At 40.8% G+C, this 26,812-nt stretch overlaps 1 protein-coding gene across 3 annotated transcripts in view; it reads left to right on the top strand.

Moving 5' to 3' along the window:
• The first annotated feature begins 949 nt into the window (after nucleotides 1–949).
• The window catches only part of FAM13A (family with sequence similarity 13 member A), a 120,676-nt gene continuing 94,813 nt past the window's right edge, over nucleotides 950–26,812 (top strand). For all 3 annotated transcript variants that reach the window (XM_017744125.1, XM_017744124.1, XM_017744123.1), the window contains exons 1-4: nucleotides 950–1,136; nucleotides 3,765–3,974; nucleotides 13,234–13,414; nucleotides 24,086–24,245. In XM_017744125.1, the coding sequence (XP_017599614.1) occupies nucleotides 980–1,136; nucleotides 3,765–3,974; nucleotides 13,234–13,414; nucleotides 24,086–24,245 (708 nt within the window). In that variant the 5' untranslated portion in view covers nucleotides 950–979. The remainder of the gene's footprint in view (nucleotides 1,137–3,764; nucleotides 3,975–13,233; nucleotides 13,415–24,085; nucleotides 24,246–26,812) is intronic.

Raw genomic sequence — 26,812 nt, 5'->3', positions numbered from 1 at the left:
TCAGCATCATGCCAGTGGTCGACTTCTTAAACAAAGAGATTGAGCTCTGTGGTAGCAGTGGCTCCCAGTTCCTGCAGTGGGATTGCAGCTGTGGTGGTTGATGCTGCTGCTCTGCCTTGAACTGTCTTCCCAAATGTGCAATGCTGTGGGCTGATTAAGATTTCTGCCTATGATCAGTCCTATAAATTAATCATGTATTGTTTTATTCCTCTGGGTGTTCTTGACTGTCTTCCCATGTTTTCTCTGTCACCGCAACTCAAAACTTGTGAGAATGTTGTACCTCCAGAAGAACCTGTGGGATTAAAGGTTTATTGTGTAGTGGATTTTCCACCCCCCTTGCTATGTGTGATTAGATTACATAGTCCCTTTCTAACCCTAAAACCTTAGTAATTAAATTTCAGGCTTAGCAGATACTAAACATAACAGAAAATCTTTCATAAGAATCCATCTCACCTGACAGTGGCCAAAATGAACCCCTAGGAAACAGCATTTGGAAGAAGAGTGTAGCGAACCTTCTCCAGACTGCTGCCCTGACAGGCATCCTGGTGACAAGTTGAGCTACTGGAGGTGTATTGGGATTGTTTGTGTTTGTCCAGGTGCTTTTGTAATCCATGTGATTTTCATGAGTTAACAACAGCAGTCTTCTGCTTACTTGCTCCCAGTTACTTGTTATTCTATAAAGTAGCAAGCTTGTCTACAAAAGTCTGTCTTTCTTCCTCACCTACAGACTGCTTACATTTTTGTTCCTCTTCTATTTTTTCCTCTGTTCATTTTTACTTTCCTGCTTCACAGAAGTTTTTTCCTGGGGATTAAAATGAAGTGGGGCCAAACCCTTATTCTGGAGCGTAGAAGCCAGTTTCGATGGATGTGCTTGTGTTGTGACCACACAACCTTCTGCAGCAAATGTGACTAATGCACTTTTTTTTTTCCCCTCTGCTCCTTTAAGCAGAACAAATCAGCTGTGAGATTGAAGGAGGACATGAAAAAGATAGCTGTGCTTCCACTGAACAAGCAGAGGGACACGGCCTGTCCAAAGGTGTTTGGTGTGAGCCTCCTGGAGCTCCAGCAGCAGGGACTGAGCAAAAATGGAATCCCAATAGTTGTGTGGAATATAGTCGAGTACCTCACCCAGCATGGTAAGCTTAGTGGAGTCACTTCTCCTATGTAGCACTCTTTATGTAAGACTCTTCAAGGGGAAGAATCTGTCTTTTTTTTGTGGAACTAACCACAGGCAAAGAATGTTACTGTATGTGGTTTGCTTCTTTTTTTTTTCTGCCTTGATGCTGAACTTACTTTTTAATATGTTTGTAAACGTAAAGTACAGTGTTAAGTAGCAGCACGCTCATAAACAAGCTGTTCGGTTTATAAATGAAATGTATTCCATTTGTGAAGGTTTGTGTCATCTTCCCGTTGCAAAACAATTGTCTTTAATACTTTCTCTGTATAGAGACAGTCACTGGTACACACACACACACCCCATCAGAGAATATTACTGAAAAGGAATACATGTTCTTATAGATTCCAGTTATTATGAATCCCCTCGAGGAAGCAGGTGTTCAATTCTTAGCTTCTCTCTGCATTCATTTAATGGGAATTAATTTAGTTCCTGTTGTTGAAATACATCTTGTAAAAACCTAGAACACTAGTGGTGCACAGATGGGTTGTATGGCATTTGGTCAGCAATGGAAACGGTTTTGTGGCGGTAATTTCATCTTCTAAGAAGCTGCATCTGGTTTTACCCTAAGGTTTTTCTTTTAGCTACTCAGTAATGATAATCCAGCTGCAGAGGCTTAGATTCTATGACTGTATCTTGATAGATCCTCAGAAGCTCATAGATGCAAACATGGTTTGAAAATCAGCTTGAATTAAGGTACAGTGCAAGTGTAAAACATGATCCTGCCTTTACACAGCAGCATCTTGCTTGATCTACTTCAACCTGCCTTAAAGTGGCCTGCTGGGACACTGGAAGAGAAAGAATGGAAAAAGCTTTCCATCATTTAGGGTTTAATCAAAACCAGAAACTGACAAACACTCTTGACTGCACGTTGTGGGCTGTGCTCTGTGTTCCATAAAAAGATCGGAATCCCACACGACTGTGTCCCAAATATGGACTAAACAAGCCAAGTTTTCTACTCTGCAGCAAGATTAGCTGGGCTTCTGAATGCCAAGTTGATTATCTGGCCCCGATAAAGGCAATTCTCTTTCTCTGAAGTGGAAGCGAGATCTCAAAGATACCCTCTTACATAGAAAGTTGTTGAAATGGGTGTCCTGTATCTGTGTAAGATTTGTTTTGTGAATTAATGGTGATGTTAACTGCGAAGGCATTTTTAACAAAGGCCCAGACACCCAGGCTGAGTTGACTCTCGGGCAGCTGCATCCTTAAACTAAGTTTGCATTAAGCTGCCTGTTTCCAAATTTATAGGTGAAGCCAAATTTCTCTGTGCTGTATTTAGTAGTTTCTAATTACTGTTTTCTGGATGTTCTAGCCTCTCTTTATTTCCATAAATGAGTGAGAAAGAGGGAAGGAAGTTTGATCTGTGTGGGGCCTGTGTCCTTTGCTCACCTAGTGCTGCAAAACCAAAAATCATTATTGAGATGAGGTCTTTTCTGCCCTCGAGATGGCAGCACAGCATGTCACATGAGAATGCATTTTTCTGTGAATGCAGGAATACAAACTCTGCTTTAGTCAAGTAAAATGTTGGAGTGCTTGTCCATTTTTCCCTTTCACTTGAGCAATTTGTCTTCTGGTCCAATAAAAGAGATTATTTTTCTCTACAAACTGCTGCCTCAGAATTGATTTCCTGGACTGGAAGTATTCTGTCAGATCGCAGTTCCTTGACGTTTAGTCTGAACTGATGAAAACAATATATATTTCAATCCTCTTAGTGTTACACTCCTGAGGAAGAACAAGCAGGTCCACAGACACAGCATTAGAAAAGGCAGAATTTTTGTGGTGAAAGTGTTCTGGAAGAAAATTAATTTACAGACTTCAGTTTTAGGCTCTTCACAAAAGGTTTTGAGTCTTAACAAATGCCTAGAAAGTGATGTTCAATTTAGTGTGATTCTTCTGACTTTCTCTTGAAGCCTCCTTTTTTGTACATCTGCTTTACAGGGTGTGGGGTGTCTGGCCTGTAGTGATTGATACCATTCCTTTTTCATTGTGAAATACTTTGGGCTTTGTGCTGAGCAGGAAACATTATTTGCTCATTGAGATTTCCTACTGTCATAAAGTTGCAGAACTCACTATGGAGTTACAGCTGCACTCAGCACATATTCAGATGTTTTTGCCTCATGATGGTCACAGGTAAGAACCTGTTACCCTGGAACATGGAGCTGGAAGTAGTTACATGTGTGAGTTCAGCAGTCCTGCTCAAGGTAGTGGGCTACTTGCAAAAATGAAGCAACAGAACTGTTTTGTAGAGTCCTTTGTAGGATCCTTTTCTGTTGAAATATACCAGTGGAAAATGTGGCTGTCTCAGTTGGTTTCTCCATGGTGTGAGACAACTCAGTGGCATTGCTGTGTTGTGGGTTCTCAAAAGAGTATCTCAGGCCTCAAGGTCTTGTCACTAGTATTTTTATTTATAATCCAACTAACTGATGGGGGGGGGGCGTTCTGGGGAAAAAGTAGTATTTTTTTTTTATATTATGATGTGTTAATTGCCCTTGTTTGTATTACTACGTGTTATTCAAACTAGAATATGTGTTTCATGGTATCACTGGGATGTGGTAGTTCAGCTCAATCTTAAATCAGTTTTTAATTACAGGTATGACACAGGAAGGTCTCTTCAGGGTGAATGGCAGCATGAAAATGGTGGAGCAGCTGCGTCTGCAGTACGAGCGTGGGGAAGAGGTGGAACTCGTTAAAGATGGTGATGTGTACTCAGCAGCCAGTCTGCTGAAACTGTTCTTGAGAGAGTTGCCAGATGGGATTATCACGTCTGCCTTACATCCCAGGTTCATCCAGCTTTACCAGGGTAAGTGAGAGGTAAAATCTCCATCCTTCAATGCACTTTCTTTCTGGATAACTGGTTTCTTAGTTTACTTTGTTCCTCATTTCCTTTGGCTTCAGCTCTCACCTGCTCCCAGATGTGCAATTCTGTTACAAGAGGCAGAAAAATGTTTCTTATGTATTGGGTAAAGTCTGGACTATTTATGATTTTCTAATCCAGTTATATCTGTTGAATAAAAAGTGAAATGATGAGCTGGTTTCTTTGGGTATGCTTGTAGACAATAATTGTAGTCTCTTTAGGACTCAGATTTGCTTCTGTTTGCTAGGCTGTTTTTGGCAGTTTCATTGTAATGGACTCTGAGAAGTGAGAACTTCATCTGCTGGTCAAATTGGGCCAAAAGCATATACTGCCAAAGTTTCTGCTTCTCACTAAGTAATGTGATTGTCCATCAAAAAAAAGAACCAGTTTGCAAGTAACAGCAGACTTTATGTTTTATTCCCTGTCATAGCACACAACATGGAAGATTTCTTTTTTTTTTTTTTTTTTTTGTGGTTCAACTATAGTGGCCAGAAGAAATACAGCTCCAGAGGATGGGCAAAGCGGGTAGCAGAGACCACCTTCTCAGCTAAATTAATTTGCAAATGATAGTCAGTACTTTTAGTTTGCCTATATTTGAGGTGTGTCTAGGTGTCTTATATGTCTAAGTCTTGGAACTACCAGAGATAAGCAAATTGTAACCTGGAAACAAACCTATTCAAGTTCCTTATTTTCTTCATTTAAAGATATGAGCAAGCATTTTCAGTTATTGAATACAAAATCCCCGATGTGCACCTTTAATTTGCAAACCCTTAACAAACAATAAATGTTTTAATAAATCTCAAGGTCTTCTGCAAGTCACAATGTATGATCAATATTTTTGTCTATAACTAGCTTTTGCTGAACAATTTTATTAGGAAATAACTAATAGTCAGATTTCTTTTTTTTTTTTTTTTTTTATTGACACCCCCTCATCCACCTTCAAGTGGTGGAACAGCCATAGTAAAGACCACCACTTCTGCTGTGGAAAGCTGAGAAACCATTTTGAAGAGAGTTATGCAAGTTTCAGTCTAATTCATCTGAATCTGACAATCTCTGGTGGTGGTAGGTGGAATAAGTGGTGGTTGGCCCTGTTGCTTGGCTGTGTGGGTCACTGACAGTTCGTCTCTCTTGCTGCAGGCAGTCAACACTTCTTTATGTTTTCCTCAGAAGCTGCAAGGTGGGTGGGTAAAGTTACTGGAAAATGCAGAGGAGGAACATGCACTCTGGCATGCATCCCTTGTGGAAGATGGTGCAAAGTTCTCACACCCTTGTCTTGAGGACTTCCTTCTACGTTTCTTACGTTCAGTGGAGAGAAAATTTCGCCATTTCCAGGAGGAGTAAGAATACTGCCATGTGTTTCTTCTTTCTTTCTTTTGTTAACTGGGCTGTAGAGAGTGTTGATGGTGCACTGGAGAAGAGCTTTGTGCTTTACCTTGAGTGCAGACATTTCAGCTGTAATAAGGTTGTATGTGGGCTGTGTAAAATACCTTCCTATTTAGTAAAGTTGTCAGGGGCACAAGGATAGGGTTCAGCAAGTGTTGTGTAGGAAGGTGCTATTGTTTTAGAAAGTCCCCTTTTTCTGGTCATTGCTGTGCTTTCCTTGGGATCTTTTAGATTTCACCAGGTCTGACTCATGAGCTGCATTTTACTTATGTTCTTTCTCATAAATCACAGTTTAAGTGTAAATTAGTATAAGTCACACCTTTGCTGTTCCATATCCCTGCCCCCCCAAGAAATATTGATGTATTTTACCAGAAACTGCTGATGTCCTTTGTGAACAGTGCTGTTTGTGGTGTTTGTGGAAAGGTTAATATGTTCCATCTCTCACAGGAAAGGCAAAATCCCCCCAGTACTTTCTAGGGAAATGAGATAGGTATCCTTACTTAGCAGATTTACTCACCAAACTTTCTTGTTTCCAAATAAAGTTACTGGTGTAACCTATGAACCCAGTTCTGCAAAAATCCATCCAACTGTGACGTGTCCTCATAGCTAAGTTTGCCTATATCTCACAATAAGATCCAACTTAGTGCCATTACAACTTTGATTAGGGAGAAAAAAGTCTTATTTGAAAAATTCCAGTTGGCTATTGTGGCAAGGGGAAGGCTTTTGTAAAGTTTGAAGAAAATTTGAAGGGTTTTTCATGCCATAGAAAATAGAGCATAAATGAGTAGTTATGAAAGGCACTGGTGACTTTGACCATGTTCAGATTAGTTTAAGTGGTAGGTGGGCATTTGCTTGCAGTTAAATGATCAACCAGCTGTGCAGGATTGCAGGAGTTATCTGTTCACTTATCAAAGTATGTGCAAGGGTATTGGTTGCAAAATGGTACCAGGAGAGTGCGTGCCTGGGTGTTCGTTTTGTAAACTGTGAAGAGAGTAGGGCAAACTGTTTCTGAGTCAGCAGGTTATTAAAAAATAACTTTGAATCTGGAGCCACTTTGTGGCATGTCTACAGTGAAGGCAAATACAAGCTCTGTCACAACCTCTGTATTCTCTCCTGTTGAAGCTTTGCATGGGAAATGTTTTTCTAGGATTATGCTAGATTTCTTCTGGTGTATTTTTAGGGATTGTTATCAGCATTTTTTAAGCCATCTGAGATCTTGGCCTGAGAAAAACACATAGTTACTTTACTTACTATAAAAATGGTTAGAGATTGATCCCTCTAGTTAAAAAAAAACTGGACTGAAAATTACAAATTTTACCTGTAGCTGTAACCCTTTTCAATTCCTATTTGAAATCAAATTTGCTCTCAAATTTGTTACCAAATCAAAGAGAAATAATCTGACCTATTATGAAAGAGAGAAGCTGTCCTGTTGGTGTTCAGGAAGTCCATGCATCTGGTTTGGCATTGCTGTCTGCAGCCTATGCAGTGTTGTGTGAAACAGAGCTCTGCATGCTGCCCTCAAGTCCTAAAGTATGTTTATATAAATATTCAACGTAATGCCAAGACTATGCAGCTCCATAAAACATCATGTAGTGTATCGTGGTGTGTCCTGGCATTCTCTCTGTGCCCTTGGAGAAGGCCAGTGGCAGTGGGAGCTGAGAAGGGCCTCCCTCTGTAAACGATGTTGATCGAAGATGTGTGTTGCAAGCGCAAGCCGGGCACACACTGATCATGACCTTGGTGTTGGCCGGTCTCCTCACAGTGCCTAACAAATAAAGGCTGCTCCTTACGGGGAGTTCTGGGGTAAAAAATGTCCATCACAATCTCTTTTGTGTCTGAGGCTTCACTGCAGAGCAGAGCTGTGCCCACCCATGTGAAATAGGCTGTACTTAGAGAAACCTCAGCCAGAAATTAGCAGCTCCCATACAGCAATCCCTGCCTGAGCTTGTTTATTCCTTCTGGCTTTTCATTTCTTATCTTCTGTATCGTGAACACTGACTCTTAAGACATCTGTACATACTGGGAACTGTACGTACAGCTCTTACTCCTTTCACAGGTCACTTGCTTTCATCAAGACAAAGTGCTATTGTACTGTAAATTTTTTTTCTGTTGTTGTTATTTCATTCCCTCCTCCAGCAGAGGTACAGTGAAATATGGACTCTGTCTTCCTTTTGTACTCAGTCTAATTAAGTTTAATGCTATTTCATCACTCTGGCTTCTTGACATAGCTCCATCCTATAGAATTTAGATTTTTGCAGTGGGCAGCAGCTAGATGTGAATTCTAATTCACATACCTCCTTCTGCTCACAGCTTGTGATGACTGGCATAGTTTTATTTGGTGCCTGTGAACAGCCTTGCTAGTTTCAGGGTGTGGGATGGGAGGTGGTGGAAGGGAAGGAGCAGCTCCCCGGAACAGGTCAGTTTACAGAGCACTTAGTAGCCAGCAGCTGTTTGAGTTAGGTGAACAAGCAGAACCAAAAATACAGCTTGTGTTGGGGGATTTTAGAGGTCAAATTTTGATCTGAACAGTGACTGTGAAAATTAATAGATGAGAGCTGACCTTTTAACCATGGTAACTGCAGCAGTGCACCAGATCTGATTTGTTAGGTATGTGTGGTTCTCTGGGATCTTGTGACATAATTTTAACCTTTTCCTTTGACTTTTATTGTCATTTTAGTGTTAACAGAGCTATTTCCAATCTAGAGAAATAGCTTCAGTTTTCCATGTGCAGATGACATTTGTTATGCTGTAAAAAGTCTTGGAACTGGATTTTTTATGCAGATGACACACACCAGAGTTCCAAAAGAAGTGTGCTCTTCCTCCAGTATGTTGGAATGAAGGATAAATACAGTGCTACGAAGTGCTGTCATGATAGAGAGTGAGGTGTCTCAAGCTGGATTGTGATGACAGCCTTCTTACAAGGAGGACGTACAACATTTCTGCTCCTGGTGGCAACAAGGCGTGATTTGTTTCCCTCTGGGGCAGGATCATGTCTGAAGGATCATGTCTGAAGCAGATTGTTTCTTGGCAGAGAAAGACTGGAGTCCCACTTCTCACAGACTCTGGAGGTGGAGAGAAATGCTTTAATTCCTCCGGCGGCCCAGTGGGTGCCATGGTACTGCAATGCCAACGTGCTGCCTCTGTGCCGAAGATCAGCTTCCCAGGGCACATTGAGAGCTGCTGACAGATGCAAGCTTTTCTGTCTGCCCTCCAGTCTGGTAGTATGCAAGGCAGCTGGAAGCTATGCAGACATGGTAGCATGACACTGAGCACTAGCCTCTCTTCCTCACCTCACAGCACAGATAATTGGCTGGGGCATGGCACTGTGATAATGTGGCTTCGGTGCTTCCAGGCTGGAGCTGTTTACAGTCAGAGCATTTGAGACTTGAGTGAAACAATTACACCCACCTGTTTGCAGGAATTCCATACCTTTAGTGGTGTTCAGGCAGCATGTTCTGCAGAGGGAATGAGTAACGTGAACAGAGATGAATTGGGGAATTAGATTGTGTCTCTAGCACATCAGAGACACTCAATATGTTCCGAAATAGCATGAACTATTGGAAAATATGTCCCTCTTGTTGTGAGCTGTGGGTGTATGCTGAAATTAAATGAGACTGAAAACACCCTCACAAATGTGTCTGTACTTCCTACACTGTTGAGACTCCTGTTTCTAGTTAATTAACATTTTTGGAGAGACTGCCTGTCCTTTCCACTTGTCTCCTTGACTTGTTCCTCAGTAATGAGTCCTTAGTTCAGCTTTGAGGTGCCAACTGCCCTTGCTGGCTTCCTTGGTCCTCTGTTCTGTGTCCTCTGACTGCTGAGCCTAGACATGGCCTGAGGCTGCTGGTTTTCTTCCGTTCCTCAGCCCAATCCCCTCTATTTCATTCTTGGTTTCAAGCCCTTCCTGACTGCACATCTAGCTGGGCTTCTCTTGCAGGCCTTGGTTGAGATGCTGTCTATTGCACATGGCTGTTGGAAGGCTCCCAAAATAACAAGGTGAGTGTGTCCATCTGCCTTGAGAGTACCTTCCTCTTAGCCTTCGTTCTTATTTTCTTCCTTTTCCCTTCCATATGCTGTTTTGGGCAAAATTTTCAAAAGAGCTGGATGTGCTGTGCTTGAAAGTCGTGAGTAGCATAAACCACTTTGGTGCTCAGATGTTTTTCTGATGGTCACTACCAGCTCAGTAAATCTTAGTGACTGACTTTGAAACAAACTGAAGAGGAGGAAGAATGATCCAAAGAATGGGTTGTTACCATGACTCAGGACTATTTTTGCTCTTTAATTAAAGTTGAAAAGCTGTTCTATTTGAAGAAATAGAGCCATAGATAGCAGTGGTAGACTTGTCCTGAAAATTGTGCAAAGTGCATGGAATACCATGTATGCATGTCACTATCTAGATTCGCCTCAAACTATAAAAGGAATTTTTAAAAATAAAGCTGAAATCCATGAAATGTCATCAGCAGGAGAATCAACAAATTGGTTTTGGTTTCTGGATTGTTTTGGAAGAAACACTTGAGTTCCCTCCTTTGTTTTTTCACTGGAGAAGGAGGAGAGGGAGCAAAGTCCTATTTTGTTAGATTTCACGAGGAGAAGGAATTTGATGGCTCAGTAAATGGGGTTTGCTGCCTCCTGTTACTCAGTGTCTCTATGTCCTTCAATTAGGGTAATTTCTTATAATGTTATGATGTGGTGTCTGTCTCTGTTCCTGAAAGTACAGAAACGAACAAAGGTTTGGCTGTGCCCAGAAATAACATTTTTGATGTTGATTCACACCCCATAATAAATCATAGTGAATGAGCAGGATCATCCTACCCAGAAAATATGACTAAGGCCATGGGCCCAGTAGCTTTGTTTGTTGTCAGAGTGCAAACCTGTGTTCAGAATGTTTTGTGGTGGTTATTAGCATCTTTCTAGTTTGGAAGGGATGGAAATTCCTCCAGTAAATGAAAAAGTACCCGTCTGTCTAAAGCCCCAGTGGGAGACTCAGAGAGGCAATTAGTTATCAAGGGCATTCCCTAATTAGATGATAGTGATGGAAGAGGTACATTTTTTCTGGGAGATGGCTTTGGCTTTCCTTATCATAACTGCAAGCAATTTGTAGTAGAAAACACTCTGTGCTAGTTGCTTTGTTATCTAAAGAAAAGTATGTTAGAAGGTGAATTTTAATGTTCTGGCTGCATGGAAATCAGTTGTGTTTTGTTTTGTTTTAAGCCTCATAAAAAGATAATTAGTAACCAAGTCAGAGACTGTACAGTCCACTTTGATCGGTGCAAAGACAAATGCACTGAAATTCCTTATTGTTATACCATTTAATACAGCCTTCAGAAGCCTCCTGAAATTTTGCTGCAGAAATAAAATAATACATCAGATTGCTTGTTGTTGCCAAGCTGATTGCTAGTTGCAAAGTCATGATTGTTTTTTCTTCTCTGTAGCTGTAAAAAAGCTTGCAATAAGCAAGCAAATAGGAATTTTTTTTTCTCGTGTGCTTCATGCATATTTGATATTTGACTTTTCTGAAGGAGCTAATTTCTTACCTGTAGAAAAAAAGGATATAGTTAATCAGTTGGTTGAAATGTTTGGTCCTGTAATTTGACTGGCATTTTAGACTTTGGTCTGCTGATGAAAGAATTCATACTAAGTCTGTGGTACCAAAGTAGATACATAAAAGTGAATTCACCGTGCATATAAAACTTAAAAAGACTTTCTTGCCATGTACAGTATTTGGCATGACAGGTAATGCAGGAATCCTAAGCCTGGAAGCAAATGAAGTCCCTCAAGTTTCAGCTGTATCAAGTGGCAAGTATGTATATTAAAGAACCTGTTTGTTTGCCAAACTATTTTCAGGATAAATCCTGTTTATTAGCCACAAAAAGTGTCTGATTGTAAAACAGAAATAATACTGCAACCCAGTGGTTGAGTTCTCGGGAGTCATTTTTATACAGACTGCTAATTTTCACAGCTAACCACTTTTCAAAGCACTCTACTCCTGGAATACTGTTCAGTGCAGCCCTGGAATATTTCTGGGAAATTAAAGGTAAAAGCAAAGATGAGACTTCTGAAGTGTTTATACATACATTAAATGGTATTCAAAGATTTTTGTTTTCCCCTTCTTTTTTTCTCTCCAAAAAAATGTGGAGCAAATGTAAAATGTTCTTTTTTCCTGCAGCAGAAGCCATGGGATGTTTTTCTGCCAGTCTTCTCTGCATGCTGGTTGCAGGGCATCCAGCAGAGCTGCAGCACCTATTTGCTTAGCTGTTTTGGATGCAGCCTGTTCTATTCCATCTTCTTGGCTGAAAATGAGTCTTGAAGGCTGAGCAAGGTTTGGTTTTGATTGAGTGCTGGATGAATCTCCTTGCTAAAGATTATAACATCCTCTCAATGCAAAAATCCCTTGTTACCCTGAGCATGGGGAAGATGTCTGTATTCCCAGGGAAAGCCAGCAGCTACTTTGGGACACGGCAGCCTGTTACAAAGAATACAGAAGGAAGAACAAAGAAGCATTTAGCATGATCTTACCTTGGCTCTGTGGAATAAAGCCAACCACTTCCAACCTTCCAACCACTAGAACTGTTTTTAAACCTTACAGTACATCTCCAAGGAAAAAACAGTTATGCCACAACAGTTTTACAGCATTAGCACCAGCAACCCATAAGGCTGATAAATAAAGAAAAAAGTACTAGAAATGCACAGATGGCCTCATCCTAATGGACACTGCTTATAATTAGATCGGTGCAGAAAACCTTTAGGGCATGAGGTCTTCTGTCTGAAAATGATGTTGCAGAGTCCTTGGGGTTTTTATACATATATGGAAATTTCAGTAACATTTCACTTTTGTGGAGAGTAGAAATTAGTGTTTGCAAGGACTAACACATCCTGTTTTGGTATAAAGGGAAAGTAATACTGAATTGTTTTCAAGACTTTGCTTTTATTGACATGTAAACCCAAGATTTTGGTGAGTACAAATCACTTTTTGGAAGGTGTTTTTGAGATGGAGGAGGGGAGCAAAGAATTTTGCATGTGAGTTCATTTCTAGCAGCAGGACACAATTAAGCAGAAGCTGTGTGTGAGGCCAAGCTTGTGTTCACCACCTGGGTCTGTATAAATGCAGCATCTGTGAAGATCATTCAGTTTTTCCTTTAATACTTGGATGTTACTCAGTTCAATATGGAAAACTTCCATCAATACCTAAATTCTAGAAGATTGTACAGTGTAACAAGGCTACTGTCCAACGTGAGGCCACATTTTGACTCATTTTGGAGTGTGACAGTGCCCAGAACAGTCTTTTCTCCATAAGCAAGGCTCCTTCCTGAATATATAGCAGAGTTGTCACCCACAGAAGGTACTGTAGTGCTGTTACAACACTGCATTTCAGGAGACTCTTTGTTTTACCGTTCTTGCTTTCGTATTTTTGAAGGTTTTCATGGGAAGGGAGACTAATAGAATGAGAAGGGTTTGGGAAGTAGGGATAACATCCAGAAGGAGCATGGAATCTGGAGATCTGGTAGAGAGGGAGTTAAAGCAGATTTAGCTGTGCCAGGTGGGGATAAACATGCTCTAAAGCTCTTAGCTGACTGTTAGTAACTGCTCAATCTGCTCAGGAAAAAGGTTACAGCATAAGGGTAAGAATGAAATAGCGCCTGTGGTGGCCAGGTGAGCCTCAGGAGAAACATGCACATTCCCTGAGGAAAACTGAGGAGTTGTGTGTCTCTGAGTAGAAGCAGGAGTGAATTTTAGCTCCCACTGCTTGCTCACCCATGTCAGTAAGTTGGCAACAATGGAGAAAACCTTATACATATGTTTTTTCTTCTCTTGTTTTTCCTAGACTCTAGAAATGACATGCAGAAGGAAAGTTATTTGAAAGAACTCCTTAAAGAACTGCCTGATGCTCATTACTGCCTGCTGAAGTACCTGTGCCAGTTCCTGATAAAAGTTGCTGAACATCACGTAGAGAACAGGATGAATCTTTGCAATCTTGCCACTGTATTTGGACCAAACTGCTTTCAGTAAGTTGGGGTTTTTACTTTTCCCCATATGCTGGCAGGTGGCCAGAAATGCGGATGTCAGAGCTCTTAATTTGTCAAGGTGATCAAATGGAGGCAGTGACTGGGGCTCTGTTAAACTTTAGTGCTAAAGCTATTTTTGAGCCAAATGGAAGTGGAGTTGCTTTCCCATTTCCTCTTGCTGTTTGCTAAACTGTTAATCAGTTTTGTATTGCTGCATTGGTAGCAGAGTGGGAGTAGAACAGTGAAAGGCCTTCAGACTGTCAGTGCAAGGAGGCTTGTGCTCACACAGGTTTCTTCCTCTGCTGTCAGTTAATACGAGTGCTTCTCTGCAGAAAGCTGTGACAAAGGGTACTTGGTGGAAGAGGACTCTGATGCAGCACCCAGGTGCTGTATAATGGAGATGGATGCTGCGTAGTGTCTGCATGTTTGGCCCTGTGATCTGCTCTCTGCCTTCAGATGCTAATGATTCTGGGCTCTCTGTCCTTCTAGTGTATTCAGAAACTGCTCTGGAGCTTGTGGGGATCCACTGGTCTATTGAGACTCCTTACTGTGATGCCATGATGATTTTTTGCCTTTTCTTTTATACCCCTGTTATACCTTTTTACAACTTCTGTATTCTCAGTGCTTTTTGCCTACATTCTTGGACTTGTTTGTCAAGCTAGGAGACTAAACATTTTAGAAGCTTCATAGCTAGGGATCAGTGTGCCCCAGACCCCAAGGTCCTCTCCAGAACACATTCTGTAAACTAAGATAGAACCATCCAGGGGAAGGCTCCTTGGGGAGGGGGGCTCACTTGAGCCTCTCATTGGGGAATTTTTGATAGATATGCTAATTAGTAAAACCTATAATGTTAGACCAGATTCTTTGGGGTGGGCACTGTGGTGTGCATTTCGGCGCATTCGATGTGGACGTAGTGCACCTAAGGATCCTTAAAATAAATACCAAGGTAAAATCCCTTTTTTCCTTCTAACTGTGTTTGACTCTTGATTTTTAAGACCAGGAAAAGGCAGCAGCCTGACTCAATATTTTACTGTGTTCTTTAACTGGGAGCAGTTCCTGGGTGCTTGTGCTGAAGACGTGCTTTACGTGCTGGTGCAGCTTGCAGCAGTAGCAGGAACAGTTATTTCCAGGTGCAGGAACACTCCTGAGTGAGAAGGTTTCTGTTGAGTCACTGCTGTGATGCAGTGCAGCGTTAGCACCTTCACCTCTGCAATGAACCCTCTGGCTGGCATCCAAGATCTCAACGGGAGACACCTAAGCAGTTTAGTTCAGTCATCAATCTTGAAAGATATGTGATATCTCCAAGAAGAGACAAGTGATTCCTTGTATCAATGTTGCATTTGTATTGATCTTTGTAAAAATTTCACTCTGGACTAATACTGAATTGTCTAGTAAAACTTAGTCTCATGAAGCAATTAGTCTAATCTATCCCCCTGAGCTTCCTCTCGGAAAGAAGTAGATTTCTTTAAAGAGAGAAAACAGAAATTAGTTTCCTGTAATAATGTATCAAGACAGTTCCACGTAGCTAGGCTCGATGCTGCCTGCTGTCTTTTTAAGGAGCCTGTCTTTTTCCATTGGTTAGGGAGAGAACACACAGCAATGAGACACTTAAACTAAAGCTTGGCCTACAGCTGCCTTATCTTAAGATGTTGCTGGTGGATGATGAAGGTGAATTCAGGATTAAAGCATTTGCTGTATTAGTACAAAGAGATAAAGTACATTTTGAGGAGAATTATTTTCCTCTCCAAAACAAAAAATGCTCAAAAGACAGTAGTATGCATGGGAGTGCATGAATATGAGAATTGCTGGAAGCACAATACTGCAAATTTCTGACAAGGAAAAGCAAAACAATTTTTTAAACTTGCATTCATATGGGTAGTTTGGGAATTTCTGTCTAAATGTATTAGCACAGTTCAGAACAAACAAAGTAATTAGAAGAATTGAGTTCAATGCCTAAATCTCTATGACTCAAGCTCCCTAGTGGCTATTAGAATAATTCTTAGTTTACTCATCGCTTCCTTCAGGAGAGTTTAAAAATTAGCTCTGAGTATTTTTTGGTGTAGAATGCAGAGAACTGTGGTTCAGAATTGCAATTGGCGTTCCTAATATTAAACCAAAGCATATGTGTTAAAAGCTGTATAGTTGTTGCCACAATGGATCTCTGCTACTGAGATGGCATGGAAAAGATACAAAGTTTTTGTAAGGTACAGAGATGGGATCACCTCATTCCATTGCAGAAGACTGAGAAAGGCAGAGTTCACTGGAGGTGAAAACCCAGCGGCTTGTGAGGCTGTATGTGAGTGTAACCAGCCCAGCAGACGTGACACGTGTTGAAATAAATGCTCATGTGGCGAAAGAGGCAGTGAAAGCAAGGCTTGACACTTAACAAATGGCTAATGTGTTTTTTAAAGACCCAAATAGGTTAGAGTTATGGATGTAGATTTTATTTAAACTCTGTTTCAGCATCTGGTAATTCAGCTATGTGTTTCATCAGATCTTGATCTTTTCAAGGCAGTTCAGGATTGTGGTCTAGACACAAAGGTTGTGAGCAACAGTTCAAATACCCTTTTTTCCTGTGTTAATGGATGCATTCTTATATTGCTGGAGCTGTGACCATCTGTATCAACAAAGATTTGATAGGGGGAGAAAAGAACTTGCAGCACTTTTTTTTAGGTATTGGGCTTAACCAGTTGGTTGGCCAAGCATCCAGAAGGAGATCCTCAGAACACATTTCAGAGCTACAGAGTAAGGCTGCCTGAAGCCTACTTGGCAAGGACTGTCTACTGGCTGCAGGCAGCCCATGGAGAAGCTGCAGAAATTAAATATTGGCAGGAGGCTGAAGTGAACGTTCCTCTCGCTTTGTGTTGTTTGTTCAGAGCAGTGCATGGGGGGTTTCTCCATGATAAGGAAAGAAGGCTCAGCATCCAACTTGTCAGCAATTACATTGCCAAAGCAGGGAGAACTGAGATTTTTCTGTCAGAAATTCACACTCGTCTAAAATTAATGTCAGAGTCTGTGTAGTTAATGCATAGTGTCAGAGAAGATAAAGCCCATCTGCTGATAGTGAAGGACTTCTTTTGGCAAGGTATTTTTAGTGACAATTTAGCTACTTAAGCATAGTATCTCCTGCTCCATAACCGAAGTTGTTTAACAGTTGAATAAATCATGGTGCTTGGCCACTTTCCAGATATTTAGGCTTCATTTTAATTCTGTTAATCTCATTCTGTTTTTCTACTTTGTGTCCTCTGTAATGTATCCCATCTCCTAAACTTACTGCTTTTATCTTCTCCAGTACTTCCCCTGCTTCCTTACTTGCTGTTTGACAAACTGCACTGGTGCTTTTCTAAGGAAAGATTATCTTGTGCTTTCTGTATTTCTAATGAATAGAATAAAGGAAAAAATGGCTATTTGCATTCCTTGTAACGAAGTGTGATCTAAGATATAAGAACATGTAAAGGGCAAGGTCAAACAGCTTAAAAAAAGATTGGAGATTTGGTTCACTGTTTTTTCCCAACTTGGATTGTTCAGATTTATTGTGATGGAAGGCAAAGGTCAAGTATATTGAGAAATATGGCCCTGGAGGAACAGTGAGCACAAAGGAGCATAAATAGTTGTCTTTTCTGTCACTGGGCTAATCTGTGTAAAGTATTAACATTTGCAGCTTCTTGGAGGAAGTTATTGTCCATTGACCTGAATTTGAGCTCCTGTAGAGGCATAGCTTTAGTGAAGGCCTGCTGTGTGGGCTCTGCTTGGCTCTGACAGCTTGTGTGGAAAAGGAGAGGACCAGCTGGGTTTTCTCTCCTCCTCTCTGTTCTCCTGGAGCTGGGTATCAGAGGAGCTGCTGCACTTACCCTATCCTTTGGTTGGCACGGTAAGACATGAGGTCTCAACAGAATAATCAGAGGGTCCATTTGCACCCATTTTTTGCAGCTCTCTCTCAAACAATAATCTCTGTGTGTGGCCTCCATCATTCAAGCCCTCATTAACTTGGTTGTGTTTCATGCCAGCAGAGATTAAGCATGTTGTGAGGGATTGCTCCGTCCCCCCAAAAGTGGCTGGCAAATGCAGGTGTCCCACTAAAATGCTGGAGTTAGATGCAGTTATTTATATGTGATGAGTACGTAACAGAAGTTACACAAAGGGTAACAAGAAAAGTGTATTCTCTTTGGATATGGAGAAAATGATAGATTGTAGGGTAGCTGTAGGTATTTCAGAGGTGCTGAACTTGAAGGAATTAAAATCTGATCTGAAGTTATGCATGAATGTCTTACCTTGGTTTCTAGCAGCCTTGGAGCCTGCACTGGTTGGGTGAAACTGAAGTGAAAGCAGAGGGGCTGAATTAATACTCCTTAGTGAGTAATGTTGGCCTTTGAAACATTATGTGGATGGGCTTTGTTTTCAAGCAGTGCAGTCCCAGTCCTGCATCAGTCTTAAAAACAAATGTGCATCCAGGATTGGGGCCAAATTGAGTACTGAATATTGTTGTTTAAACATTAATTATTGCAAACTGGAGCATGCAGACATAACCTTTCTTAAAGGGTTCATAAAGATTTTAAATACTGCATTTTCCAGCACTGTAAAGGAATTTTTCATAAGTATTCAGTATGCTGAAGCCTATAATGACAGTTTAAAGCATCAAGCATAATATACCAAGTCTATAAATGTTCTCATCCATAATCATATTAAATACTCATGAATATTTGAGCTCAGCAATACAGCTCAAATACAATCATAAGGAGTGTTTTTGAAGAGCCTCTGCTTTGAAATGTTTGGAGATGTGAGCAACATACTTTGCAAGGGGATGTTAGGCTATGGACTGCCCTTTGTCCCCCTTTGTGTAGGTTGCTCTCTCTAAGATGCCTACTATCACTGTAATTTTGTGATGAAAAATGGAGCTTTTGCTTAAGCAAAAGATTTTTCCTATAAATGAAGCCAGTCAGTAAAGTCTTTGTGGCAGCATCACTCTAACTGTTTTGTGTTACCTGTGTTGCCTGTATTTTGCATAATTTTATTATTTATTAATAATTGTTATCATTCATTATATACTATTGTTTTGGGGGTTTTTTTATTAGTGCTTTTATTTTTTATGAATTATTTATTATTTTGCAAGCAATGCTGGTAGAGCAGAACTAACAAGTTGACTTAGGCTCGTAAATCTATTGCTAAAGAAAATAACCTGGAACAGATTTTAACAAGCAGGTAAGTACATGCCCCAGAGTTGACTCCCCAGGATTCTCCAGTATCACAGGAGCTAAAACACTTCTGAACAATCTCAACAGTTGTATCTTGTCATTGCATTTCACTGGTGAGACTGGTGAGACATAAGCCTGCAAATGATGCAGAGCACATAAGCGAGTCACACAGACTGAGATGAACACCTGTCTCAAGTGAGTGTTGCTGTATCTTTAGCTACTTATTAGACTGTGATCTTGCAACAGAGTCTGCAAACGTGAATATGTACCTGTTTTCAGCTGCATCAGTTTGTGGACCAGTGTGTTAGGCCAAATCCCTTCTATCAGCTGAAGTGGACGAGGTCGCATCTGTTACAGGCACAGTAAAGACCACCTAGAGACACAGAACAGACTGCCTCAAGTCATAACTTCTATAAATTACTGCAACTCTGCTCTCAAAATCTCCATTTGTGCTTGTTGAGGGACTTAGGGACATCTGAGGTACTAATGAAAATGTTTTGCTTGGGCTGGAGAAACAAAAAATCCATGCAGTGTTCCCTGTCCTTTGAGTTCCTTCGTTTCTGGCAGGATTCCCTGGGAGAATGGTAAGGTGACTGTGGTGCTTCTCTACAAAAAAAGGTACTGTACAAGCAGCAAAAGTAGTTTATAGAGCACATAGCCCTCAGTGATTGTAAATTAAGATTACAGTGCTGTCATTCCATGCAAGCTGCTTCTGCAAAGCCACATGGGGAAATGGTAATGTGCATCCTGCATCTCAGACAGGGTGGGGTTAAACACTGTTGGGAATTCATAATGAGATGACCCTTTCACATGGAAATCTCTGGCTCTCAGTTGTGGCAGGGAGCTGTCAGCACTTGCTGCCTGGGGAAATCAGTTCAATGAACTCAGTTCTGCTCATTATAGACAGGTGACTACATCCCAGGTCCTCCTGGCCATTTGAGGCAAGTTTCCCAGGTGTGGTGGATGGTGGCAGAGCCTTGTAGTGATGCCTGTCGTGCCACTTGCGTGTTTGTGTGTGTCACTGCACCGCTCTCAGTAGAGTCTGTGATTCACTGTCTCAAAAGCTCCCTCTGCATTTAGGCTGTTAGAGCTTGTTTACAGAGACCCTGAGGTAAATTCATTTAACTAAATGCCTGAGATGTAAGGAATTCTTTCACAGTGAGTTAATCTGACCTCAGGTCACTTCAGTTCTGAGTAAAAGTTGTGACACAGAGCCTTGCTGTGGTTTAACCCATTTGAGACTAGCTTTCCTGAGCCATCCTATGGAAGGAGACATGCACTCGGTCTGGAAGAACCCAAAGAACATGTGGGTGTGGGGTCTGCATGGACAGGAGCTGCATAGAGCTGCACTGGGTGAGCCAGCCATGCTTGTAGGACATTGGGCAGAAGTGTGAAATGCTGCTGGGTATCAGATTTTGGATTGAAGAGCTGACAGCCTGATCCTATTACCAAGTAATGTTTTAACTTCAAGAACTACTGCTTCTTCTGCTTTAAAATGACTTCACCAATATTTTCAGTCTTTAATACCCTGCAAAACTTGTGGTGCTGATGCACCTTTGCCCTCAACCCTTCTTAACTGTGTCAGACACTGTTAATGCTGGTGCCTCATTTAGACAAGGTGCATTTTTTCCAAATGCTTAATGTGGACATGCTTTGCTTTGCACACAGATCATTCAGAGCATCTCTCTGGGAAGGGCATGGTGTCCAGGGAATCTAAGGGAGGGGACACTAGAGATTTTGCTCCTGCTCTGCCTATGCTGTGTATCTGCTGATGGCTTTGCAAGCCACTGTGATAACTTCAGTGGGGGTTTTCCACCTCAAATCTCTAAGATAGATCTGCGCTCATCAACACTTTTTCTTCTAGAAATAACTGTAGAAGTTGCAGGTCTGTGCCACCCTTCTGGTGTTTGTGGTAGTGAAACTGATGCTTCTGGTGCTGTTACTGAAGTAATTTGTACATATGTGGCTATAAGGGGATCAAGTCCCTCTGTTGAGGATTTTGTAACTGGAGTAAATTGTGTGTCTAACTCTCAAAGCAACACAGTTGTAATGCCTAATTAACATGAAAATAGACATAAGGGAACCTTGACTATAAACACAGTTTTACTGTGATGCTTTAACAAGATTTTCACAAAAGATCATGAAGGATTTTCAAGGAGTAGGGTATGCATCAGGAAAGTGGAAGTGTGAGAGAATATTTTCTCACAGATCTGGGTTTTTCTAGTCAGTTGAAGTGACATTTGTAGATGTCGTGACTTTTCAGAATGAGAAGAGCTAAAGTAAAATGCTATTTTTTTACACACATTTTCAGAAAAGTCTAGTCAAACTGATAGATCATGCAGTGTGGCAGCAGATGGGGTTTACTGTGTATAAATAGGCAGGGTGGTGTGTGCTCATAATATAAACTTATCTTCAGCTCAGCATATATCTGTTGCAAGGAAAATGTCACCATGGAGAGCTCACAGAGTGTAATAGTCCTTATCGTGATTGAGGTCTAAGAATAGCAATTATAGGAGAAATATATTAGAAACTTTGTTAAATATGTCTGTTTAAATGACAGAGAAGTGGTGATGAATAAAATATGTTAAATTGCCATTAAAATAAATCAATTAATGATCCTTTGCTTAGTTACATTCAGAGGGAAGTGTTAAAAAAGACTGAAGCCACAAGCTTTAGCCTTGTATTTTGCATATGTATCTCACCCTACTCATGCAGGATTGTTCTGAATAGGATGATGGACTTTTCACAGGTTTGATTTAATAAAGTTTAACTGACAAGGTAGTGTGGGGAAGGAAGGGCAAGAAAGCCATGGAACTGGGCAGAAATTAAATACTGTCTTTATGCTTTGTGGAAAATTTATAGACTGGACTGTTCTTCAACCAGGTAGAGTTTTTTTGGTATTAGCTGTTACCAGTAGGGAAGTGTTGGCTGTATTTCCCTGATGACTTTTCCTGGTCTTAAAATCAAGAGTCAGACACAGTTAGAAGGGGAAAAGGGATTTTACCTTGGTATTTATTTTAAGGATCCTTAGGTGTACACATCCAGGTTGAATGCACCCCAATGCACACTGCAATGTACACCCCCAAAAGATCTAGTATAACATTACAGGTTTTACTAATTAGCATATCTATCAAAAATTCCCCAATGAGAGGCTTGAATGAGCTCCCCTCCCGAAGGAACCTTCCCCTGGATGGTTCTATCTTGGTTTACAGAATGTGTTCTGGAGAGGACCTTGGGGTCTGGGGCACACTGATCCCTAGCTATGAAGCTTCTAAAATGTTTAGTCTCCTAGCTTGACAAACAAGTCCAAGAATGTTGGCAAAAAGCACTGAGAATACAGAAGTTGTAAAAAGGTATAACAGGGGTATAAAAGAAAAGGCAAAAAATCATCATGGCATCATCCCGGCAGATGTGACTTAGGTGAAAGTCCTGCTATCTGGAGTCTTCATTTTGAGTCGCACGTGCTCCATTACATTCTCAGTCCTTTTCCTGGGAATGAGGTTCATAGGGTGCCATTATTTAAATGGTACTCTGTTTTGGAGAAACAAATGAGGAAGGGTTTGCCTGAACTAGCAAGCAAGCAGGCTTTGCACCATGCCAGCTCTGGAGCACACAATTTAGCATGGCAAGAGGGGTTTCCTTCGGTCAGGGCAATTGCATGGGCCTATTGAATACATACACTTAATTCAGGCCAGTTGCTGAGTTTTAGTGAATATGTGACATTCTTTAAAATGAATTGGCCTGAGTGTACATGCAGATCTATCAACAGAAGTCATCCTATTTGTTCTTTGCTTGGTCTGAGGCCAGGTTCCACACTAATGAAATCAATCAGCTGATTTTACAGTTGCCAATATTCTACAGTGTGAAATAATTCAATCATTTAAAATTCAGGTCCTGCTACTCTAACATGTATTAAATGTGGAAATGATAGCAGTAAGTACTCTCTTCTAGAGTTTACACAGATATGTTCTGCTGCAGTGGGTTACTCTCCCTCTTGACGTGTAGATGTATGGCAGAGAATAAAGCATTGAGAAGGATCAATAGCCCCTACAAAAAGGCCCTTTTTGATGACAAATTTCTGGGAGCATCAGCTTTCAGAGCCATCTTGTTGAAATGCACATCTGGCCCCAATATACTACAGTTACAGTTTTATGGTAGTTAGTTAGTTTGTAAATTTTTATTTACTCTTTGCAGTAAGCAGTAGTTTACTTTCAAGTTACATCCCTGTGAAATAGCTCAGGGGGAATTTGTTTTACTTTTGGAAGATTGGGTTGTGTTTTCTTCTCATATAACCACTTGTTGTCCTCAGCCAAAATGTGCTTGAAACTTTTTTTTGGTTTTGACTTCTCTGCTTCTTCACTTTAAATCTTCCCTGTGTTTCATTACTCCTGATCATCAGTCTCTGCCACTTTATAAGGTCCTTAGGAAATTCATATCCAAGCAGCCACTTTGTAGCTTACTGAGAAGACAGTCTGTCTGCTGGAAGTACTGTACAATAGGAAACACTTAATGAATGGAGAAGAAGATTCTTCAGAGATCGTACTTTTGCATTAAAACAGAATTTAAGTCAGTTTGGGGCCAAGAAAATTGTCCAGTAAAGTGTGCAGAAAGCTTACATTCCAGCAGATGATCACAAGATGCTTCAATGAATTGTGAGCTCTGTTGTGAGCGACATGCATTTTTTGCTACTTGAGAGAGTTGTGTGAAATACATTAGGAAACATGCAGATACCTACAGTATCTTCCCTTTTCTGTGTGCCTTTAAGGTCTGTGGTAAGGTGCAAAGGGGCCTGTTTCAAGAGAGAAAGAAGCTGCTTCTTCAGCAGCCAAGTAGTTGGTTATTCTCCCAGAAAATGGAGCTTAGGAATCACTTTATGTATTGGTCTTTTAGGTTGTTTTGCAGAAGGCAGATTCCATCTGCATGTTTTAGAAAGCCCTTTGAGTTATGATCCTGCTTTCAAAAGAAATGGTAACTCCAAAGTTAGATTAAAAAATCTGGCGTGCAGCATTGGGTCATCTGAAGGCAAAGACCTTGTTTAACTTTTAGTGTTTTGCTTAGCATGTGGGATTTCCTAATTTTTTTCGCTTACCCTTCTTGTGTACCTTTGAGGTTATCATGAATGAGGTTTTGGAGGAAGCTAAATGTGTCTGAGCTGTCTGTACTGTGTGTGGTGAAACACAACTTAGAGCAGAGTTGGTGGCACCCCACTTGGTGGCTGTCTCACTTAAATCCCTACCTAGATTCTGTGGAGAGGGTCGTTTGGCCAACAGGTGTGGTATTTAATATCCATAAGAAAAACTGCAGACAAACTGTGATGATAGTTGTTACCAACATAGGAACAGTCCTCCTTTCCAAGACAAAAGTTCCTGTGCTTGCTATCCAGCCTGTATCCACAACTGAAATGTTACAGAGACCCTGTGCAGGACCTTTTGTATGTTGAGTCCCTGTAACACCCTGCTTGTTGTCTCTCCAATTCTAGTGTGCCCTCTGGATTTGAAGGGATAAAGGAACAGGAGATCTGCAACAGGATAATGACAAAAATGCTGGAAAATTACAATACTTTGTTTGAATTAGAAGGCTTGAAGAAGGATGAAGAAAAGCCTGTATGTGAAGAGCTAGCAAGAATAATTTTGGTAAAAGTGAGTATCTCTAATATTTCATTTTCTTACAGCAAATCAATAATTCAGGCTTATTTCAGGCTTCAATTCAGAAATCCTTTAGATAAGTGGAAGGCAGACTCTTGTGTAATAATGTTCTGTGTTATTGATTGGTATGCAGTTTACACATTGATTCTGCTGATAGGCTAATTTTCATTACTAGTCTGGAAGCTCATTCTATTAAACATCTTATTCTTTGTTGGCTACACACTTATTTATCCAGGAAATATATTCACTAAATTTTAAATATTTTTGAATGAGGAGGCAGAATACTTTTAAGAAGTGTTCAGGGTTTCTGACATGGTTTATCATTTATGGTGTACTTCAGTGATGATGAACTTTGGTACTCTAGGACAGTGTGAGGTCCCTAGCCTTTGCCACTGTGAAATCTGCCTGTCTCAAACATGTACCTGAGTTTAAAAGTTACATATTCTGACTCAGAACAGCCATTACTGAGTGCGCTTGAAGAGAAGCATTAAATAAGAGTTACTCTTTGAAGAAAGTACATTGGAGCTCTTAAAGAAAAGGGATACAGTTAAAGTATTACCCCTTTGGTGGGAAGAGGGCTTGTGTGTAACATCAAAGGATTCTAAAATTCAGAAGCTGACAAGTAGGGCAGCCAAAAGTGCCTTGTTCTGGCTTGTGCTGTCTCTACCACAGGAAGCAACCTCAAGTCTGTGCAGAATACGGTCATGAGGTTGGTTTGCAGTTGCCTCATTTCTTTTTGTGTGTTAACTGTGCAGATAATTTCTCTCTTACAGGGTGTGAATTCTTGAGTTTGGGAGGGTTGAACTACATGCCTATCCTTGGTAGGGTTCTACCCACTGATAAAATCACTTTAAACTTCACTGTCTGGAATAGAAGTTGACAGAAAATAGTTATAAAAATACTGTCTTTGACCTTGACAGAACAGGAAGTTTGGTGTGAGCCTAGGTTCTGCCATTCAGATGAAATCAGCTGATAACATCTCTGCCTTTGTTGTGTATCACAGGAGGGTCTGCTGAATCTGTATAAGTTGGGCTCAGCTGCTGGTTTTCTTACGTGATGAATCAGTGAGGAAGTATTTAGCTGTATTTAGTTGTCTTTTAGCTGTTACTAACACTTAGCTGAAATGCTCCTGTGGAAGGAGGTAGAATCACTGATAGCCTTCCAGTGCCACAGTCATTTCTGGGTAGTGGAAATGATCTGCCTGGCCGATGGCAGTGATGTTTAGCCGCTGAAGGTCACTTCAGCAACATATTTCTAAAAAAAAGAGCCCAGAAGAAAAGCTTCAGATATGTCTCCTTCTCTTTCAAGCCTCAGCCAGTTCCAAAAGTCTTTCACTTAGTTCTTTCACGGTTCTTAGTCTTTCACTAAGTTCTAAGGACTTGTAGTAATTGGGATTGCGCAAAGGTGGAGATCTGGGAAATTTCCCACAGCTGTTGAGAGATACAAACTATCAGCTTACACGATGACAACCAGAATTACTCCAACAAAATATGCTAAAAGTGTAATTACTCAAGTGAGGTGGGAAGTGTTGCCCACTGAGGCCTTGCCTCAGGAGACAGATGATTGCTTGAGAGGAATGAGCCATGGATGAATACAAGGGCTCACATTGTGTTTGCATCTTTGGACCTTGTTGATATTTTCCAAATTCTGCTGGCAGCCAGCTGCAAAAATTTGACCTTGTTTGTTGTTCGTCTAATTTGGGTGGGAAGTTATTAGCTTAATCAAGGCACATACTCAAACACAAGAAGTACAATCATCTAACTTAATGTAGCAAAGGTACTAAGAAAGTTTTTCTTTAAATTTGTCAGGTGGTTCTATGGCTCTATGAAAGGACACTTTATACTATTCTCAGAGGTTACGTTTTTTGTGTCCTAGCAGATATCCCCAATCCTAGCCAATCTGTATAACAGAGATGGTACACTTGAAGAGCAAATCAAGTGATAATAACGAGATTCAGTAGAGAAAAGTGACTGCCAGATTGCTAATGCATGAACCATTACATACAGCAGAAGCTGGTCTGTGTAATAAAAGAACAAATGCCTCAGAGAATTATTTGGCATGACCTGTGTCACAGTGTCCAGAAAACAGCAAGCTATTTGTAGGCAAAGTTGCTGCTTCTGGAAAAGCCATTGATACATCTACAGGTAGGGGGATAGAAATTTTCCAAGTAATCCTATTGAAAGCAGTGAAAAATGTAGGATGCTCAGGACAATGCTCTCATAAACTGAGGCCCTGTTGATTCTAAGGGTGTTGCATTCAAGCATGAACAGTGGTGGGATGGGGGAGTGTGCTAGTTTGAAAACAAACCAGTGAGAGGCACTAAGTCAGAATAACAATTTAATGGAAATTAAAGAAAAGGGGAAAAAAAAAGGTAAAAGAAAACACTGTCAAACTGACAGAGTCAAGGTACAACCTGACACCCTGTTAGGCAGGGTGGTGGTAGCAGTCTGGTAGAAATGGTGGCTGCAGTCTTCTGAAGCAGTGATCCTGTAGTAAAACAGTCTGCTCTTCCTCAGGAAGTCCAATGGTGGCTGTGTAGCTCCTGTCCTCTGGAAATCCAG

This window comes from Corvus brachyrhynchos, unplaced genomic scaffold (assembly GCF_000691975.1).
Source record: "Corvus brachyrhynchos isolate BGI_N302 unplaced genomic scaffold, ASM69197v1 scaffold229, whole genome shotgun sequence".
Taxonomy (NCBI): domain Eukaryota; kingdom Metazoa; phylum Chordata; class Aves; order Passeriformes; family Corvidae; genus Corvus; species Corvus brachyrhynchos.
Note: the sequence above shows the minus strand (reverse complement) of the source record. Positions and strands in the feature narration are given on the sequence as shown.